This window comes from Scleropages formosus, chromosome 19 (assembly GCF_900964775.1).
Source record: "Scleropages formosus chromosome 19, fSclFor1.1, whole genome shotgun sequence".
NCBI classification, from domain to species: Eukaryota; Metazoa; Chordata; class Actinopteri; order Osteoglossiformes; family Osteoglossidae; genus Scleropages; species Scleropages formosus.
The window spans coordinates 11,590,937-11,610,073 of NC_041824.1; the positions used below are offsets into that span (position 1 = coordinate 11,590,937).

General features: G+C 42.4%; 1 protein-coding gene across 5 annotated transcripts in view; it reads right to left on the reverse strand.

Moving 5' to 3' along the window:
• Positions 1-19,137, reverse strand: part of phactr1 (phosphatase and actin regulator 1) — a 74,530-nt gene that overhangs the window by 23,496 nt on the left and 31,897 nt on the right. Inside the window, exons 1-2 of one of the 5 annotated variants that reach the window (XM_018760574.2) lie at positions 7,768-8,639; positions 4,198-4,362 (exon numbers count right to left, since the gene is read on the reverse strand). In XM_018760574.2, the coding sequence (XP_018616090.2) occupies positions 4,198-4,362; positions 7,768-8,338 (736 nt within the window). In that variant the 5' untranslated portion in view covers positions 8,339-8,639. Of the gene's footprint in view, positions 1-4,197; positions 4,363-6,189; positions 6,341-7,098; positions 7,117-7,767; positions 8,643-19,137 lie in introns of those variants that run through there. The other 4 variants (XM_018760576.2, XM_018760575.2, XM_029246215.1 and 1 more) reach the window with 4 other exon arrangements.

Sequence of the window (19,137 nt, forward strand, 5' to 3'; positions counted from 1 at the left end):
GAACTGAAATAGTCAAAGTAAATGCTTTCACTATTCTAACCAAATTAAATATCTTTCTATCGGTGCAAAAAAGAATCCAGGGTTACTAAGCAAACGCTCCCTTCCCATAACCCCCTTATCTTCAGTTAAATAGTTACTTGTATTCATTTCAGAGTCTCCCCCTCCAAGTGAACACCACAGATTTTCTTTTTGCATCTCCGACACTAGAGGAATACAGCAGTAATTGCTGTTCTGTATAAAGTACTTTGTGTTCATATGTAAAAAATGTTGTCCTGGGAAGGGAAAGTCATAGAAATTGGGCAATCCCTATAAAAGGAACAGTTATTGACGCAGTACCTCAAAATACCTGGCACAGAGACACTGCTGTGACCTTGGGCTGCCCATGACATTCAGTGGTGCTCACGCCGAGTCCCACGGATCTGTTGGGTTGATGTGATTATGGTTCCGTGCAGCTCAGGGACAAGTGCTGCGCACATAAATTTTCATGTATCTACATAAGAAATGGGGACACTTACAAAAATTAAGAAATCCTACCTGGGATGTGCACATAAGTATCCCCACTTGCCCTGAATAAAGGCTGGCATAGCCCAGTTTAAGAAAGTACTATCCATAAACAGAATGAACAGCCAATGCTAATATTCCATATGAGGGAAGTGAATGGTGGCCTAAAAATGCAAAAGCCAAGAAAGATTTTTTTTCCAAATAAAAAAAAGGAAACAGAAACATAAACTAAAATGAGCAGCACTCATCCCCCTTATTTTTAAAAGTTGTAGTTCCACTACTTAGCTTGCATCTCATCTCTGTACCGGTTTGGTTTGCATGTCTGCTGTTTTTAGTTTACATGTCATGTGGTTATCGGTACCACTGTAGGAGAGTGTTGTTTGTGGAAGAGCTTTTCTTGGCTTCAAAAACAGTTGACTTGGAGCATGGAAGAGCACCATGGTTAGGTTCAAAATGAAGCATCCATCTGGGTCCTTATCACACCATTGCAGCTCACTCACACCTCCTTGGGAGTGAAATTTAATATATTAAAAAGTAAAATCCCTGTTAAACCCACAAACAGGGACAGACCCTAAACACTAAAACTGAGGGCTTAAATCCTCAAACGCTAACAAAATTTGTCCAGTCAGTCTACACATACAAACATTTTCTGCAAACCTGTGACAAGTAATGTTTCAGATCATCACCATCAAATCAGACTCTTTAATAAACCCAATGAAAAAGTAAGCAATGGAATGGGCTGCTTCCTGAGCTCCTGCAGGGGGAGAAGGGGGGGGGGGGGGGGTTTGTTTCACTATAACCTTGGGCGCAGGGAGGTGGCAAAGCTTTCTGAAAAATGTCCTGTAGCTGCTACGTGGTCAACTCAGAAAGTACTGTCACTAGGAAACGTTAAAAGATAATTTCTTTAAAAATCTTCTTCTTCTTTTTTAAGCCAAACCTTTCATGTTAAGGATTTACGCAAACCCCCACAGGACGCTACAGAATCTCACTTTCCTTTAATTATCCGTTCTAGCTCCAGCCTAAAATGGGCAAAGGGCAGCACAAGTTGGAAATGAGACATGGCAATACAAGACTAGTAGCGTACACCGATCCACACACACTCTTCTATACATAAGACATTGAGCGGTTTAAGATCCAGACATTCTTTAAACCTTTCAGGAAGGACTGCTTCCTAGGATTAGAAGTAACTTCACCAGGACAACACGCAAAACAAATCCATAATTTAAATTACTAAGTTTCTCTTGCAGAAAAATACACCAGTGGACTGCGACTTGCCCAAATACCTGCCATTAGTCCACATTGGGAGCAATGACAGATTCACAGATTGCTCCAAATAACTGGGCACAGAAACCTAATTTCATGCAATACCACAATAGCATGACTGTGTCAATCGTAATACATAGACCACATCTTCAGGTTCATGTCAAAAAAAAAGACCAACAGGGTTGGTTTCTGCATGACAACAAGGTCAGGCAACCACCACCTTTTCTCACCAGGCTCACAAATAGAGCGATCACATAATGTCACAGATCCCTGCAGGCAGCTACAGTGCACCAAAGAAGTGTAAGGTGAGGTGTGTGTATCTGTTCCTGCCAGGCAAGGCGTGGAGTGGAGGAAGAGAGCCGTTATCCATTTCGCACAGTTTGTACGACTGGGCCGGTTCCATGGCAACACAGCATTCAGCTCCAGCTCAGCATCAGACAGGCAGGAGGGTGCAGGTCAAAGCAGAGGCTTCTTGGTTTTAAATAAAACAGTTTAAGCAAATTCACATCTTACATTCATGTAATTTAACATTTAACTGGATGTGTGATGTCTTCTGTGTCATTTCAGCTGGCAAAACTGGGGCAACTGGTAGCATAGTGGTTAGAGCTACTGCTCCTTTGGGTCCAAAGGTCACAGGTTTAATCCCCACCTCTAGCTGTAGTACCCTTGAGCAAGGTACTTACCCTAAAATGCACTAGTAAAAATTACCCAACTGTAAAAATGGGTAAGTAATTGTAACCTTAACACTAAGTCATTTTGGAGAAAAGCATCATCTAAAATAATAAATGTAAATTTTGAAGGGATGCAGTTAAGAGAGAAAGAGCCTGTTATTGATTTAACAGCAAGAGGTTGGGCTTTGTAAAGTTACCTCCCACTTCAGAATTTACATCGCATTGAATGCTTGCACATACAGAAAAAAATTCTAAAAGAAACTCACCAAAAATTGCTCTCTTCCCGCAAATTAGTGGAAATTATTAACGGCTGGTAACTTGTGCTTAAGGTTGTGTTAAGCCACTGAGAAACACAAACTAAGAACAATATTCAGCTCGACTTTCGCACGTTAGTTTAGATATTTTTTCCAAGCACACCGTGGAATATGGAAGTGCAATTAAACAGCACCATCTCTGCTGACATTTAATTTCTTACCAAGCAAGTCATAAAGAGAAATAAAACCAAAATATAACCATTAAAAATATCTTAAATGAGGAGTCCTACAAAACAAAACATTTTACTGTTTAAGTATCCTTTAACAAAGAATCACAGGGTACATTACATACATTAGATAAGAAAAAGGACCAAAAAAATTCTGGTGATTTGTACATGTTGTGCCTATGAGTACACTTATGCAAAATAAACATGTAACCTGAAAGACTTTTGAAATCCAGTGTTTAATGATAAAGGAAAACTGCTGAAGATGGGATAAGTAAACCCCACCCACAGCCTGCAGTTCTTTGTCAACATTTTTTAATGGCCAGCGGGACACTGGGTGTAGTGAGCCAATTAAAAGAGGACAATTTAGAAGGAAGTGCCCCAGCCAGAGATGAAAATGAACAGTGATATACACATTAAAATAAAACTCTGAACATTTTTTCTGCATTCTAAATATTATTCTTGTTTCAGAAACAAGTGTCGCATCAGTTTTTTGTTCCCCCATCTAGAGGAAAGTGGCAAAATGTAAAATTTCCCAGAGCATCAAAATCAAAACTGTTACAAAACAACAACACATTATTAATAGGGTGAACATTAGCAAGCAGTACTGTCACATGGTACAGTCCACCTATTAAAGACTTAAAAGAATGGGAACGCTCATTGTCCCTTTCCAAACACTCTACTTGCTAGCTGCAAAAAACCTGCAGCATGGAAAAACAAAACAAAAAAAGTGTCGCAGCAACCCAGTGCCTGGAATTAGTATGACTCATTCCTCACAGGCCTAGTTAAGGCACCATTTCCTGCCAATCAATGCCTGACTCTGTCCAATAACCCGCTGCTTTTTCAAGAGAGCCCACCTTCATCCTGCTTTGCCAAAGCAGTGCACCACTGCACTTCCACTCCATCCAATCACATTGTGCTTTGTCAGCAGCCCCCCCCCATCAAAGTCCACTATGCCGCATGACTAAACAGGTTCTAATACCAGAAAGGAGGCCAGTAACATAGCAGGGGTTTGTGTGTATGTGAGTGAGAAAGAAGGACAGCTGGAAAATCAGCAACTTCTTGTATTGCTTGGCCCACCTTCCAGAGAAGGAGACGTTGCAGATACAGAGCTAAGGTCTTGGCCATTGACCTGGGAAAAAGCACTCAACCTCAGCACACCCTGCAGCTTTGTAGGACTGAAGTCTTCGGATTTTTCTGAACATCTCGATTACAGGATAGAGCTTGGAAAGAAGTTCAGAAAAAATGCTTAAATCCAGAGGATATAAAAAGGGAGGATCTTACCTGCTGAGGTCTGCTTAAACTTCTCACTCTTCTTCTTCCTCCACTTCCAGGGCTTGAAGAGGCGACCCAGCGTGGCAAACTTGCTTCTCCTCCGGATGGGTGGTGTGTGGGTGCCGGGAACGAGGGACTCCGAACGCATCGCAGCCAGTCTTTCCACTTCCTCAGCTGCAGGGGGAGTAGAGGAATGCATGTACTGCTTATTGCTCTAAATGCAGGGAATTTTAACTCAGATCCTAGCTGCAAATGCCTCTGTCAATGATGAAAGTGGAGGGGGAAAAAGAAAGATTCTGGACCTATCAAAAGTTTCCCCACCATAAGCATTGAAAAACAAGTTATTTGGGTAACAGAAATACACAAATGGAAGACTCCACTGTACGGCTGCTTGACAATCGCTGTACAAATTGAGCTCGCCCACAACCCAAAGCGGAGGGGCAATATCTGACACTCATTCATCATTTGCATCTGTGACTCTGGATAGAGAGGCTAAGTACCACGTCTGTCTGGCGAGAGTCCAGACACCAGCAGCAGTGTTTAGAGTATGCCTGGAGATCTGAGGAGAAGGGGGAAGGGCTACTGGGAGCCCTGTGGAGGTCAACGGATGACGTCCACCACTGCCGCACACATCTATACCACCAGTCCTTTAGCTTACCGTCCCACTGTCTACTGTTTTTATGCTCTCATTTAGCCATCCGGTCAACTGGAGGCGCGGAGCAGTGAATATCTCTGATCAAGGGGCTCTAGAGTCAACATGCCTGCGGCTCACCATGTGCAGTGCTGTCAGCCTTTTGGACTCCACATCATAAGAAACACTAATGTTCTTGTATGTCCTTTCTGTCATACGCCACAATGGCAAGCGGACACAAAAGCACGCTTACAGGTATTTATCCAGAGGACACTTTTACTCTAAAGCAGCACACATCTTTGATAATGCTTAATGAAAAAGAAACTTATTAAAGCAACCCGACCCTCAAAGCCTTTCAGCCCCTGACCCAAACCAGCCAGCAGAGTTCTTTGAGACAAAAGGTACAAGGTAGGGTTTGCTGGAGGTCTGGCCTCACAGGAAGTACTTGGATCTAGTAAGAAGAGTGCTGTGATGCCACAAAAACCCCCCACCAAGGGTCTTACGAGCTCTTCCACCCCCTGCAGCACAATGCAACCACACATTCTGCTAGACACAACACGCTCCACGGCCTAGGATTAGACCCACGGAGGGACAGGATATCTATGCTGTGCTGCTTCAGACACAGATAATCTGCGCCAGGAGCAGGGCACGCGCACGCACACACTACATCCATTCCTACCAAAATGCTGAACATGAATGCATACAAAAAGCATTAGAGCACCAGTAAGAAAGGACAGAATGGGAATACAGTGTGTCACACTTGCCTCACAGCACCTTAGAATAAACTACATATAAAAATAAGGTAAGAATATGGGTGCACACTTAGAACCACACACACACAAAAAAAAAAAAAGTTATTACAGGCGACCATGTCCTTCCATCACATACCACAATAAGCGAAGCACACGTTTTATACATGATGCCCAAAGACAGGCTGATTCAGTCTTGGTTCATTCAGGTTAATGACATATTAATTCGTTACCCTGGGTTTCTCATTGGCTGAGGGTTAAAGGGCAAAGATAAACTGCCAAAGGCAAAGGTCAAAAATTAAAAAAAGATATTGGATTTACGTTATTTACATTTATTGATTTATATGATGTCTTTGTTCAAGGCAAAGTTATGAAATTCATATTTATTTACTAAGCTGACACTTTTCTCCAAAGCGATTTACAGTGTTAATCTACCTACCTATATACACAGCTGTGTAATTTCACTAGAGCAATTTAAGGTAAATACCTTGCTCAAGAGTACTAGAACTGGAAGTGAGATTTGAACCTGCGACCTTTGGTTCCAAAGGCAGGAGCTCTAACCAAAAACAAATACCCAGAGAGAAAACAATAACGCAGAAGTGTACTTGAAATATTTTATACCTTTAAGCCTAAACTGGAGGAGCTCAAGCTTACTTCTGAAAGACTGCATCATCTATAAAGATGTGGAAAAAGTAAGTGCATCCCCCTTAAAGTTTAATCAGTTTAAATATATTGAGACATGTCGATGTCTGATCCTGATTTAAATAAGTCTCAACAGGTTATGGTGAGGGGGGCGCAGTGGGTTGGACCGGGTCCTGCTCTTCGGTGGGTCTGGGGTTCGAGTCCCGCTTGGGGTGCCTTGCGATGGACTGGCGTTCCATCCTGGGTGTGTCCCCTCCTCCTCCAGCCTTATGCCCTGTGTTGCCGGGTTAGGCTCCGGCTCCCCGCGACCCCCTATGGGACAAGCGGTTCAGACGATGTGTGGGTTATGGTGACCGGATAGAAGCAATAACACTGGATGTGTAAGGGTTAACAAACACACACATCACTGTACGGAGATGCTGTTGTGTGATCTCAAACTGGTGACATACCGTCAAACATCTGTCCCACCCAAGGCAAAAAAAAAAAAAAAGGCAAACTGTGACCAAAATACCTGACAGTCAAGTCATGACAAAAAAAAAAAAAAAGAGGACTGGACAGTCAAGCACTTTTACACAACAGTGATTCCTGTAATGGATAAAGCAGCAAGAGGGGAGTGAAGTGACTATGAATGATACAAAATGTTTTGGTCACAAAAAAAAAAAATGTACTGTACATACCAACTGCCAGGACACGAACCTAACTGTGATATCATAACATTAATGGTTTTCCTACTACAACAAGCCTTCAACAAGCTGCTGCAGAAGCCTTTAGTATAGATAATTTTAAACAATTTCACACATGATGCAGCTTTTTTTTAATCGACTCCCTCAAGAACTTCAGATACATCCGTCAAACAAAAAAACTCAAGGTGAAGGTGCGAGTTATTACCTGAAGTAAAAAATTCACTTTTCAAATGAAGCTGACCAAAAAAACCGATACGTCAGCATTTCAACGCGTCCGTACAGTGAAAGAATGACACAGAAGAAAAATGCTCTTTTAACTCAAATGGGGGGGGGGGAGGGGGGACGCACGAGCCTCGAACGAAGAATCGGTTACACATTTTGTACATCGAGAAGAAAGTTAGTGACGCCATAACTACACATAAATAAATAAATATCCGCCAGGCCAGATGAACATGTCACAGTCAGTGTGTGAGGTCAACACGACAAACTAAGCCCCCTGGTGCATGACTTTATTATTATAACGGATTGCAGCCACACAATTTAATCATTGAAATATGAAAACTGTAGAGACCGACTGAGTAGTCACAAGCGGAAGAAAATATGTAAAAATAACGGCTATTTTGGAAGTTTAAAAAATAATAATAATAACAAACTGGCAAAGCTGATATATATATATATATATAGAAAATACACACATTATCATCAATAATATTGTTGGTCTCGCTCAGGCAGTGTGTGTGGAATGTGGAACGTACGTCCCGCATAAAAAATGGTTGAAATAGAGGCTTGTGGTGCGGTCGCGTGGATCTGCAGCCCGTTACGTTACACGGCAGCAGCTGCTCCACGAGGAACACACAAACACACTGACGCTCACCGTCCCGCGCCTCGTCCCCACGGCTGCAGTTGCTGCAGATGTGCTTGATCTCCTTCCCGATGTGGCAGTGGATCATGAAGGGCATAGTGCCGCCGTTGCTGTGGTGGTTGTTGTTGTTGTTGCCGTGCGCCGCTGGCTGCCTGCCGCCGCCGCCGCTCAGCGCCCTCATTCCTACCAGGTAGAACGCCTTCTTCCTCGGCTTCTCCTCCGACATGCTCACGGACGAGCCAAATGCCGCGAGCCAACCGCCGCGCGCCACTGCGTTTGCGGATCCTGCCATGCGCCGGACGGTAACGTCGAGCGGAAGGTTTGCGGTTCCCTGAGAAGCCGCAGACGAGCGCTGCGCACGTTTATGTCTTTTCCATCGACGGAAAGCCGCGCGCTGAACCCCCCACCTGGAAATGTGCCCTCGCGCGCGCACCCCCGCGGCACGTGCGTGTCGTACTGCTGCACCTCGCGCGCACTTCCAGAGTTCTTTCGATTTCCACGCGCGCCCGCCTGTGCGTGCTGGTGTGGCGAGCGCTCGAACTCCCGGTGACACCGTGGGAGCCTCAGAATGTGTTACTCGCATATGGACTCGCGAAAAAGCTGTAAGCTTTGATTAACCTCTAATTAACAGGTCCCCCGGCTGCAGCGCGCGGGAAGAAGGACAGGTCTGACGGGATTTATAAGAGACAGAAATGGAAGTGAATCGCTAAAGCCTGCAAGTATCCAATTTACATAACATGATCATGTACTTTTTAGAATAGCCATGGAATGGATTAGGTAAGCCCCACCTCCAATTTTGTCCATTACTATTGATAAATATTTTTGTCCCCAATTTACAACATTTACATGATTTATTCATTTAGCAGACGGTTTTTTCTCCAAAGCGACGTACATCTCAGCGAAAATACAACTCAACTGTACACATGATTTAGACATGCTGCAGACATGATGTGATTTGTAAGCAAACCTAGTTCAACTTCACTTTCCACTTGATGATGCACTGTTCATCGCTCGAGTAGGTGCATAAAACGCAGGATACATGAATCCTGATAACCTTCCCTACAAAAATTTTTAAGTTGTTGTAAAGAGGTAGCAAATGGAGTATAACATGCTCTAAACCCTTCCTTGACATAACTGCAGTAGATTCACCATATACCACGTACAAGCAATGAGCAGTTGCAACAGTGTTACATAGCCCCTCATGCATGTAGATCTTTTCTCAAATATTTATTGTGAAATCCTTAACATTTCCGTTGCGTGACATTGTTCATAGCTTGAACCAAGCGACCGCTCTTTCATCTCAGAATTTTGATCAATTATTTATTTGACTGTGGTGTGGCAAATTTTAGGTCCAGGACATACCATGAAACATTCATGCTTACCCCTTTTTCTAGATTTGCCAGAAGCAACTGTAAATATATACTAGGGTAAACCAGCTAATAGGGACCAGGCAACAAAATCACATTCAAGGGTGGGGCAGCCTAGACTGGCATAACTCTCTCACATACTGTATACCAGTATTCCAGCATGTTATTTGCACCAGTTAAATAAAAGGAAAACTCTCCATAAACTGTTTATCCAAACTGTTGTTTGTAATTTTATCATAAGAAGCTGAAGATGCCATTACATTCCTACAAGCAATGTATTATTGTCTTTGTTTATTCTGATGCTTATATACACACACACATATAATATATACAGTCCAGCTTGAAGGTATGTGAACCATATAGGTTTGGTCATTACTCTAGTATAAAATACTGAAATAAACTTATAAAATCCAAATGTTTCAATAAACTCATAAAATAAATAAAGGATTATGATTTACACACCTGATACTACTTACCTACTTAGTTTAACCAATGCCACTTGAAGTTCACTTATTTTTATACCTGCACTACTTCCGTATTTCTACTACACACATGATTTCCTCTAAAGCAACATAAGGAATTGGTTGTTACACACACACCTATTATGTCCCATGAGAATGACTGGTTCTCATTAAATAACCACTTCATGGTAAAACTAATGGACATGAGGTTCACATACTTTCAAGCAGCACTGTGTATGTATAATATATATATAAAAATAATGTAGGTATTACATCCTATGCAGCAGACTGGGTTTGCATTTCTTCAGTTTTTCTTACAGCCCAACAGATGAAGCCTGTTGCACCATGGTGCACATTGGTGACTTTTCCAACAATCCTAATGTATCATTTTGGTTATGAGACATTTGGCTGATGTGTTAGGCAGGTGGATTAAGTACTGCACTCCCCCCCCCCCCCCACGCCCTCAAAGTGTTTTATTATTTCAAGCAGAGGAGTTCATATTGGGTTCCAGCATCTGAGGCCCATGCGTATCCTTGTCAGCCTGGTGCTAATAGAATGACACTACGTTGGTTTGAATGAAAATGATGAGGTAATCAGCAAATTTGTCTTTCTGCTCCAGCAACAGCCTAAGAAATGAGACTCATATATCCAGAATACAGATGACCCCACAGTGAAGTAATTGTGTTTTAGATGAGCATTTGGAGGCAACCTCTTTTGACGCCTGTGAGATTAGCTCCAAACTTATTTCTGAGACATCAAAGGTCTCTTCAAGGCAGCAGTGGAGTTCTCTGTTTTGGCTGAGGTTTTGGGACAGAGTCATTTGTTTAATCCTCACTTACAGTTGTATTTTATTTTAAAAGCACACACTAAGGAAAGCCGTACTGTACAAGTAAGGCACAGCTCGGCATCTAAATTTTAACAAGCCACAATTGTTGCCATTATTTGTCATGCATTTTGGCGGACGTGAGACATGTTTGGATACTCACAGAGTGCAGATAATTGTCTAAAAATATAAAGAGGAATTGATCAGACCACTGAACGTTACTGACTCACTTTCATTAACCACTTGTCCAAGTCATGGTCGCAGTGGACCATCATCAATCCTAGAAGCATGGTGCAAGGCTAGGAAGAGTACACCCTGTATAGGATGGCAGACCATTGTAGCCATTCAACTTTAGATTGTGATAAAATGTGACTTTTTTACAGTGTTACCGTAAAAGACTTCATAAGGAAAGGGCACACAAATTAGCGTTAAAACTATGGCAAATGGTCCTATAATGAAAGAGCTGGATTTGTGACCAAAACTTTACCAGTTCTAGTTCCTGTTGTTGTACACACAGCTGAATTTCTGTGAAAAGATATATTTTGTGACAAACTCTGAGAGTATGTGTAAATGTAGAAGTAGTACATTGATTATTATCTTTGGGCAAAAGTACATTGAAGTAATTAAAAGCAATGCACTGTAAAAGCAGTAGAAGTACAAACAAATGTTACAGGGTAGTACTATAGTAAATTCGTGGAATGTATACCTTTTGACTTCTGCCACTGGCAGCTTTTTTTCAGAGACATTTGTCATCTTGACTCAGATCTCTCTGGGACACAGTGAGGCGGAGAGCTCGTGGTGTAAACACAGCTGGCCTTCGACTTCCACAGTCACTTGCTAGCGTGTTTACGAGACCCGGCGGAAGCTGGTGCCAAGAAGCCACAACGCTCGCTGAAGCCTGTCATTTCAGGCCCACTCCAGGGGCCCCTGGGTCTGTTTATTTGATCAGCCCAAGAAGCTCAGGGGCTCCCGGCACAGATGTTTTAGTTCCTCTGACCTTCTCTGTCAATCTGGCTCTACAACAGGGTGTTTGGTCCTACAGCCTTTCGGGGGCAACGTGTCTCAGCCACTCATGCCATGGAGAGAAAACAGCAACACAGAGTCCTTCTCAATGACTGGGCAAAATCACTTCTTGTTCTCCAATTTGTTTTATGAAGAAAACATTCTGTCATGTCACATATTAATCCCTGTACTTTTGCATTTACTCCCAGACTGTATTGTCATTTGTCTGTGGGTTGTTTTTGAGACAACTTTACATTTTTGGTGTTGCCGTCCAGAATCGGGTGGCCCATTATGTAATATTTTGTAAAAAACAACAAAACATAGATGATTGCCAGTATTGTGTTATACCTTTGAAACAATTTCAGTCCTAGTCATCAAAAGTGCTACACTTCTTTTTTGGAATTTATCATCTATAGACCCATTTACTGGAAACGATACCACTTATGTCACTGAACTCCTGACTTCTACATTTGATACTCTTTGCTCTTGATTATAGTATTCACATCATCATATCTATTTCCTATGGTCAGATCTGACCAAACACATAACAGGTGAACAAAATGTGAATAAAGCATAAAATTCAGTGAAGCTGATGAACATTGACGTTATGTGTTCAGATACAGAGTGCAGAGGATTTCATGAATGGCAATCAGATGAAGAAATCATATTTATGATAGATAACATTTATGAATGGGTCAGATTGGACCGGAACATAGCGAGAGGGTAAAGAGGCCTTGCTACACATTCCTGTGTCATCCATTCTTATTGCTCCAAAATGACTTTGTTATAATGTGACACTTAGGCATTTGTTCTTAACCCCCCCGAAAACCAAACAAATGTAAACAAAACAAAGACCCTTTTTGGGATTTTTGTTTTCCAAATGACAAAGTAATCATTTGTTTTTCATTAGAACACCTTTTACCTTTTAGCCACACAATGTAGGTGGTGGTTAAGCAGAGGCAACAGCTCGAAAACAGGAGTGGTAAAATACATGTCACCCTGTTATCCTCAGTGGTTGGTGTCGAGGTGTTTCTTTGGCTTTTCTTGCACCAAAGTGTAGCAAAGGTGAGCATTAATGGAGATGTAAAAAAGAGGAACCCGCAGTCTGTGAACCAGTTGACCGTGTGTGGGTATCACTCTTCCCCATGTGCTCTTCCATTGTCTCAAAATCAAAACCGATCGCTGTGCCATCGTATCTTCGCAGAAGCACATTTGTTGGGAATCAGAAGACGTTCCTCCCACTTCCTAATTGCATGTGGCTTCATCTTGAATGCAAAATGTGTCTCCTTGTTTTGCAAGTTGATATGGTGATTCTTGCCCCTCTGGGGAGTTACACTGAAAACAAGTCAAAAGGCACTTAGAAAACATCCCTAAGCACCAATTGTATTTTACATCAGTGGAAACAAAAATGTTAGTAGGCTGCATTGAAAGAACGTGTTATACTTTATGCTTAATGGCAGCCTATTATCTCAGTCAGGAAATGAACTGTTTCCAAAATGATATTTTAGAGAATCTGCGTAATGACGCTGCGTGAGATATTCTAATCACTGTTGCCTCTTCTGCTGCTGGGTCATCCAACCTTGGACAGCAGTAGGGCATCTGAGGTATGACTCTCCAGAAGCAAATCCCAGATAGAACCGTGATGTTTTGGCTTGGTTCAGGATTTAGGATCACTAGCCTGAGATACTTTTTACCACTCAGAATCTTGGTCAGAGACCAACTGCTGAAACATATTTATGATAAAATGATGTGATAATCACATGCAGTGAGGTCTGCAGTAAAAGTCTGGCTATATGGCTTATTTGGCTGAAAAAACACAGGTATTAACAGTTACTTTGCTAAAAAGCATCCGTTAAGCAAATAAACAATGTGATGGACCTGTGATTTGGCTGGCAGGGAGCAGAAAGAGTACTTTCACAGCTCATTTTTAGGATGGCTCTTCTCAACCTACTGCTCTGTAATTTTTTTGCTCATTTTTCCAAGCGCTCGAGGCAGTGGCTGATGGAAGTCTTGCCTGCTGCCACGGACGCCTGTCATACTGCTGCGCCAACGTGCCACTCCAGATCCCCTTGGTCGCTGCGGGAAGGTTTCCTCATGTGTCTCAGCAGTGAGTCCAGGTTAAAAGGAGGTGGGGGGGGGGGGCTCCCTGCAGGGGATTTGGCACTGGCCTAAGACACAGACTTTGGAAGCAATCACATCATGACACTTACTCTGATCCCAGTGTCCTCGGTCAGTGTTCTATCCTTCCTTTGACTTTAAAATTTCGGTGCACTTTTAAAGATGCTGGCACATCCTAAGCCAGCGCTGAGCTTACACTTTCATCCAAAGACATGTAAGATACACACATGTTCTTCATATTATGCAGTTAAGGATCAGTAACTTTCACAAGAGTGGAACATAAGTTTCCCTTTAGTGGCAGGTCAAAGCTTCACTGTTCAGACCCAAATATTTAAATTCCATAACCATCATGAATTCATATTATGTAATATTATTCTCTGTAAAATGACAGAATCTGATATTTAGGCTGTGATTTACATTTCATGGCTGAGGTTTAAAGATTGATGTAATTGGAAATGTAGGGATTGGAAGGGAAAAAAAATACAAAGATTACAGTTTTGGCTTTTTTTCTAAAAGTTTGCATTTTGTTGCTTCCCTAATAAAACTGTTTTAAAATATTATTCATATCTGTCCAGTGCTGGCATTAGAAGAAAGCAGTCTCTACCCTGTGGAACTCTACATTCACAGAACACTGCACTCAAGCCATATATATTATGATGCTGAAGTGGCTAGGCTGCTCCCTGACCGTCTTTTCCTTGTGCAATGACAAAGTGGTTAGTTCTCTGTGCGCTAAGCGGATTTCGAGCTGCACAATGAATGAATAACTATAAGCTGAGTGTCAGTTTGGGGGTGCGGTGGTGCAGTGGGTTGGACTGGGTCCTGCTCTTTGGTGGGTCTGGGGTTCAAGTCCTGCTTGGGGTGCCTTGTGACGGACTGGTGTCCCGTCCTGGGTGTGTCCCTTACGCCCTGTGTTGCCGGGTTAGGCTCCGGCTCCCTGTGATCCCGTATGGGACAAGTGGTTCAGATGATGTGTGTGTGTGTGTGTGTGTGTGAGAATCTCCACATTCAGAACCAGTAGAAATGGGTCAAAGTTTAAACTGCTGCCAGCCAGAAAGTGTTAAAAAAGAAAAAATCAGCATCAGACAAGATTATAACTAAGATCTTTATGACAAACCACTTTTCGTGCAGCACCAGGGTGTGTTAAAACCATAAACTTTATTTTTGCTGAGATTCATTTCCTTTTGTCGCCTCTGTGACGCACGTCTCTGACGGAACTGGCGGCACTCTGGGCCCGTGAAAGCAAGCAAGAGCTGCTTCTTTATGAAGCCAGTAAATCACACAGCGGGCTATGCTATACTCACTCGAGGCCCCTATCTTGTAGCGTGGGCCTCGGTGTAGTCACACTATCTTTAACCTCTTGAATAACAAAAAAGGTCATGTACTGTCAAATATAAAATGTTTCTCCCGGTTAATATTAAAATACAGTACATTAAAAAAATATGCAAAAACCACACATTTACCTGATGCTTTTCTCCCAATCAGCTTACAATGTTGGTGTACTTACAATTATTTACCCATTTATACAGTTGAATAATTTTAGTGTAGCATTGTAGGGTAAGTACCTTGTTGAAGGGTACTACAGCCAGATGTGAGATTTAAACCTGTGACCTTTGGCTCCAAAGACAACAGTGCTAACCACTACACTACTAGCTGTCCCTGTATAATGTATGTCATGTCATGTATAATATATGTCTCTCTTATAGGTACCTTCCCTATATGCAGTACTAACCAGAAGTTTGAGTACGGTTGCTGGTAGCCATTTTTTTCCACAATGCATTAGGTCAATAAGTTTAAGTAGAAAATTAATCAGCATTTCTCCCCAGCAATCTGCAGCAGTTTCCAGAGATGCAGGACAGTTTCAGGTTGCTTTACTTTCACTCCACTTTTCAATTTGTCCTATTCAAGTCTTACCTGGGCTGCTCTGGATTACATTTACATTATTTCATTTAGCTGATGCTTTTCTCTGATGCAACATGCAGTGTTAAGCTATAGACAGTTAGCAATCCAGCATTACATTTACTCATTTAGCAAATGCTTTTCTCCAAAACTACTTCCAGCAAACACTATGTAGTGTTATCAACCCATACCTTATTCACCATGGTGGCTTACAATGCTAGTACTGTACACTACATACACTGGGTCACTCATCCATATATCAGTGAAACACACTATCACTCACACACTATGGGTGAACCTGAACAGCATGTCTTTGGACTGCAGGAGGAAACCCACACAGCCAAGGGGAGAACATGCAAACATCACACAGATTGAGCAGCGATCAAACCCACGTCTTCTCACACCACCCAGGCACTGTGAGACAGCAGAACTACTTGCTGTACCACCATGCTGCCCAGCAAGCCTTCAGATCCAAAAGGTTAGGGTTAGTCCAAGGTGCACTCTAACTTTAGACTGGTATTGTACTTTATATTAAGACATATATATACAATGGTTTCCAAAATGATCAGTGCCATCCATAAAGGAATTTTCCAGACCCTTGATGTCCTTAGGTCTGTGCATATGAACTGCTCTCTTCGTTTACTGTGGGCTTTTGGTCTGGTGACTGTGGTCATCCCTAGACTCCAAATATCCAAATCCTGGTCCACTTTACCATTTTGCCATGTCTTCCCAAATCCCAGGTGTGACATGGGCTCATATGAAACTCCACATATTCCTTCTACAAACTGTGCCCTGTGTTCACGCATACAGATTACACAAGAGCTGTGGTCCTCAGAATAAATTCAGTGAGAGTATGAGTGCCTGAAAAGACTCAGTGTCCTCTGCATAATTCCCAAATAAACGTTAGAATTTAGAATGTTGAGGTGTGCATTTTAAAAAATCAACGGACCTATATTTCTGGCAAAAGGGCCCATTTCCCAGCATTCCACAGACAGGGAGAATATTTTAATGCCCTCATGATCAGATATTTTCTGGAGAGAGGTTTTCTGCAGAGGACTCACTCTACATGCATTTATAAAAGAGAGAGTGAAGTACGACACAACAAAGCATAGTGTCTCTGATTAGCAGCCATCCATAGTGTAACATTCAGGCTACTGAACACACACATTTACATTTCTCTGCCAGTGCAGTGTGCAGATAGGACAGGCAGGGCTTAATGACAAATAAGTGGTTATTGTGAGTGTGTGTGATGGCAGGTGGCAAGAATGGGGCCAGCCATCTGTTGACAACCAACAGCAGGTTCCCAGATCATTATAGGGTTGGTGTGTATCACCACCCAAGTTCAGAGCAGCGCTATTTCTGACTCAGTTTTTTTTCCCACCACAGGTTACACCATGTCAGAATGTGCCCACTCTGTTATTATACATTTATTCATTTAGCTGAAGCTTTTCTCCAAAGCAGCTTGTAGTTATTTACCCATTTATACAGATGGGTAGTATTTTGCTGGAGTAACTCAAGGTAAGTTCCTTAAGGGTACAACAGTGGGAAGTGGGACTGGAACTCACAACTTTAGAGCCCAAAGACAGTAGCTTTAACACTTGCTCCCAAGTTCCAAATGCCTAAGGAGAATATTCCAAGGTAAGACAGCTCATTTCAACATTTCGTTCTTCAGTGTAGTCCTCAGCACAGATAAGAAAACATTTCAGTTTATGACTCCGAGTTTCTAACTTGCATTCCCTGTGATTTTTACACAGACTTGACACTTTTTCCCCCAAAGTGACTTACAGTGTTAAGTTACTTACATTTACCCATTTATACAGCTGGGTAATTTTTCCCTGGAGCAATTTAGGGTAAGTACCTTGCTCAAGGGTACTACAGCCGGAGGTGGGAATCAAACCTATGACCGTGGGTCCAAAGGCAGCAGCAGTGGGTGGTGAGTTGGCAGTGTGACATCAAACGTGTTCCTGCAGGGCTGCTGGTCCCACTGGCCTCTCCCTCTCTGCCAGACTCGCAATAAGATGAGGTGTGAGGAGCTGCATCGAGCTCTTGGTGCTGGGAGAGACCTCTCACCCCCCCAATGTACTATACTGTGGTACCGCAGCTTACATATGTGTTTGTCACTGCACTGTCTATATTTATAATTCTAAATCATAAACTGCTTCATCCTCACTCAGCCATTTTACTATAGTATATTTCATTAAGACTGTCTTTGCACCCTGCCGTGAGCCATGGATGGTACAAACAGACTACAGCAGGGTACCTTAGTCTGTAATGGTCAAGTATGGTAATGTTACAGTACAGGCCACATGAGGGTACAGTACAAGGGACAGCAATGTACTTCACTCTGTCATGATAAGGCATGGCGATGGTATAGTACAGGCGATTACCTCAGCAGTGAATGTGATGCTTCTACTCCTCGCTGTGGTCCATCGCTTTCTGAGGACCTTATTGTGCTGAGCAGATGGAGCTGGCAGCTGCTGGTCACACTCTAGGGTATGAGTGTGAGTGTATGTCTGTGTGTGTGTGAGAGATGGATGCAGAGCATTCATTCACTGGCATTTTTAAAAATTTTTTAGCTCATGCAGGAAATGCCACAGTTTCCATGTTTGCTCACTTGCTGCGATTCGCCCTCAAGTGCTCTGCGGTGCTCGGTGTCACGTGGCAAAACACATGATCATTAAATTCCATCGCAGCACCAGAGCTCATTCTCTGTCTCACTCCCAGGAAAAAGGCTGCATTCAATAAGAAAGACTCGTCTTTCACAGCTCATATAACATGGAGCAGTTTCGAGGAGCAAGTACCCAACTCTTGTGAGGAATTATTATTGTAAACACATATACATATTGTACATGTATTTATACGATTGTGCATTAATATCTTTAAATATATGTCCATGTTGCATCTGCCCCTCCATGTATTATCATTAGTTGCCTGTCCACACTGGAACCCGCAGCCCAGCTGCCCATGACGCCACCTTTCCACATCATGTACCCTAGCAATTAAAGGTAGCAACGGTATTTTTTCTCCTGTAAGATATGCTTTGTTCAGCATCATCCAAGGTGACCCCTCTAGCTGTCTCAATGTCCCTGGAAGACTAGCATTTCTGTACCCCCGTTTGTGAGTTCTGCAAATTAGAGACTCGCAGCGATTCTTGGAGCAAAAGATCCATTCACTTCTGTTGTACTCTATTATGGACATATGATTTATTCCCTTTTAACACTACTGCCTGGGATGTTAACAGAAATATAAGTAAGAGGAATTGAACACACTCAAATACTCTTTCCAACAACGTGTGGGGACTTATGTTATCCTCAGTTCTTTCAGTGTCACCCTGGTCTGTATCTGAATGTTCTTCCGCACAACAATATATGAGTGACCCAAGGGAGTTCATTTCTTCTGCTAGGACATGTAATAATTTAATCAATCGATCAATCAATCTGCATTCTAACTTGCATAGGACATATGCATTAGGATATATAACAATTAACCTCAGTTATACGTCATGAATGCTGGATTCCTCTGTTATGTGAGTGGATGTTTATATAACATGTTTTTTATGTTGCTGTTGCATAAAAAAGAAGACCCATTCACAGAAATGTGATGTTTTTTCACTGTGGCGGTTCTGGGTCCAATGGGCTGCAGTACCATGGAGATATTCCTGGCTTGTACTTTGTTTTCCACTGCTGGGCACTGAACCCCCCCATCCCATCCAAGG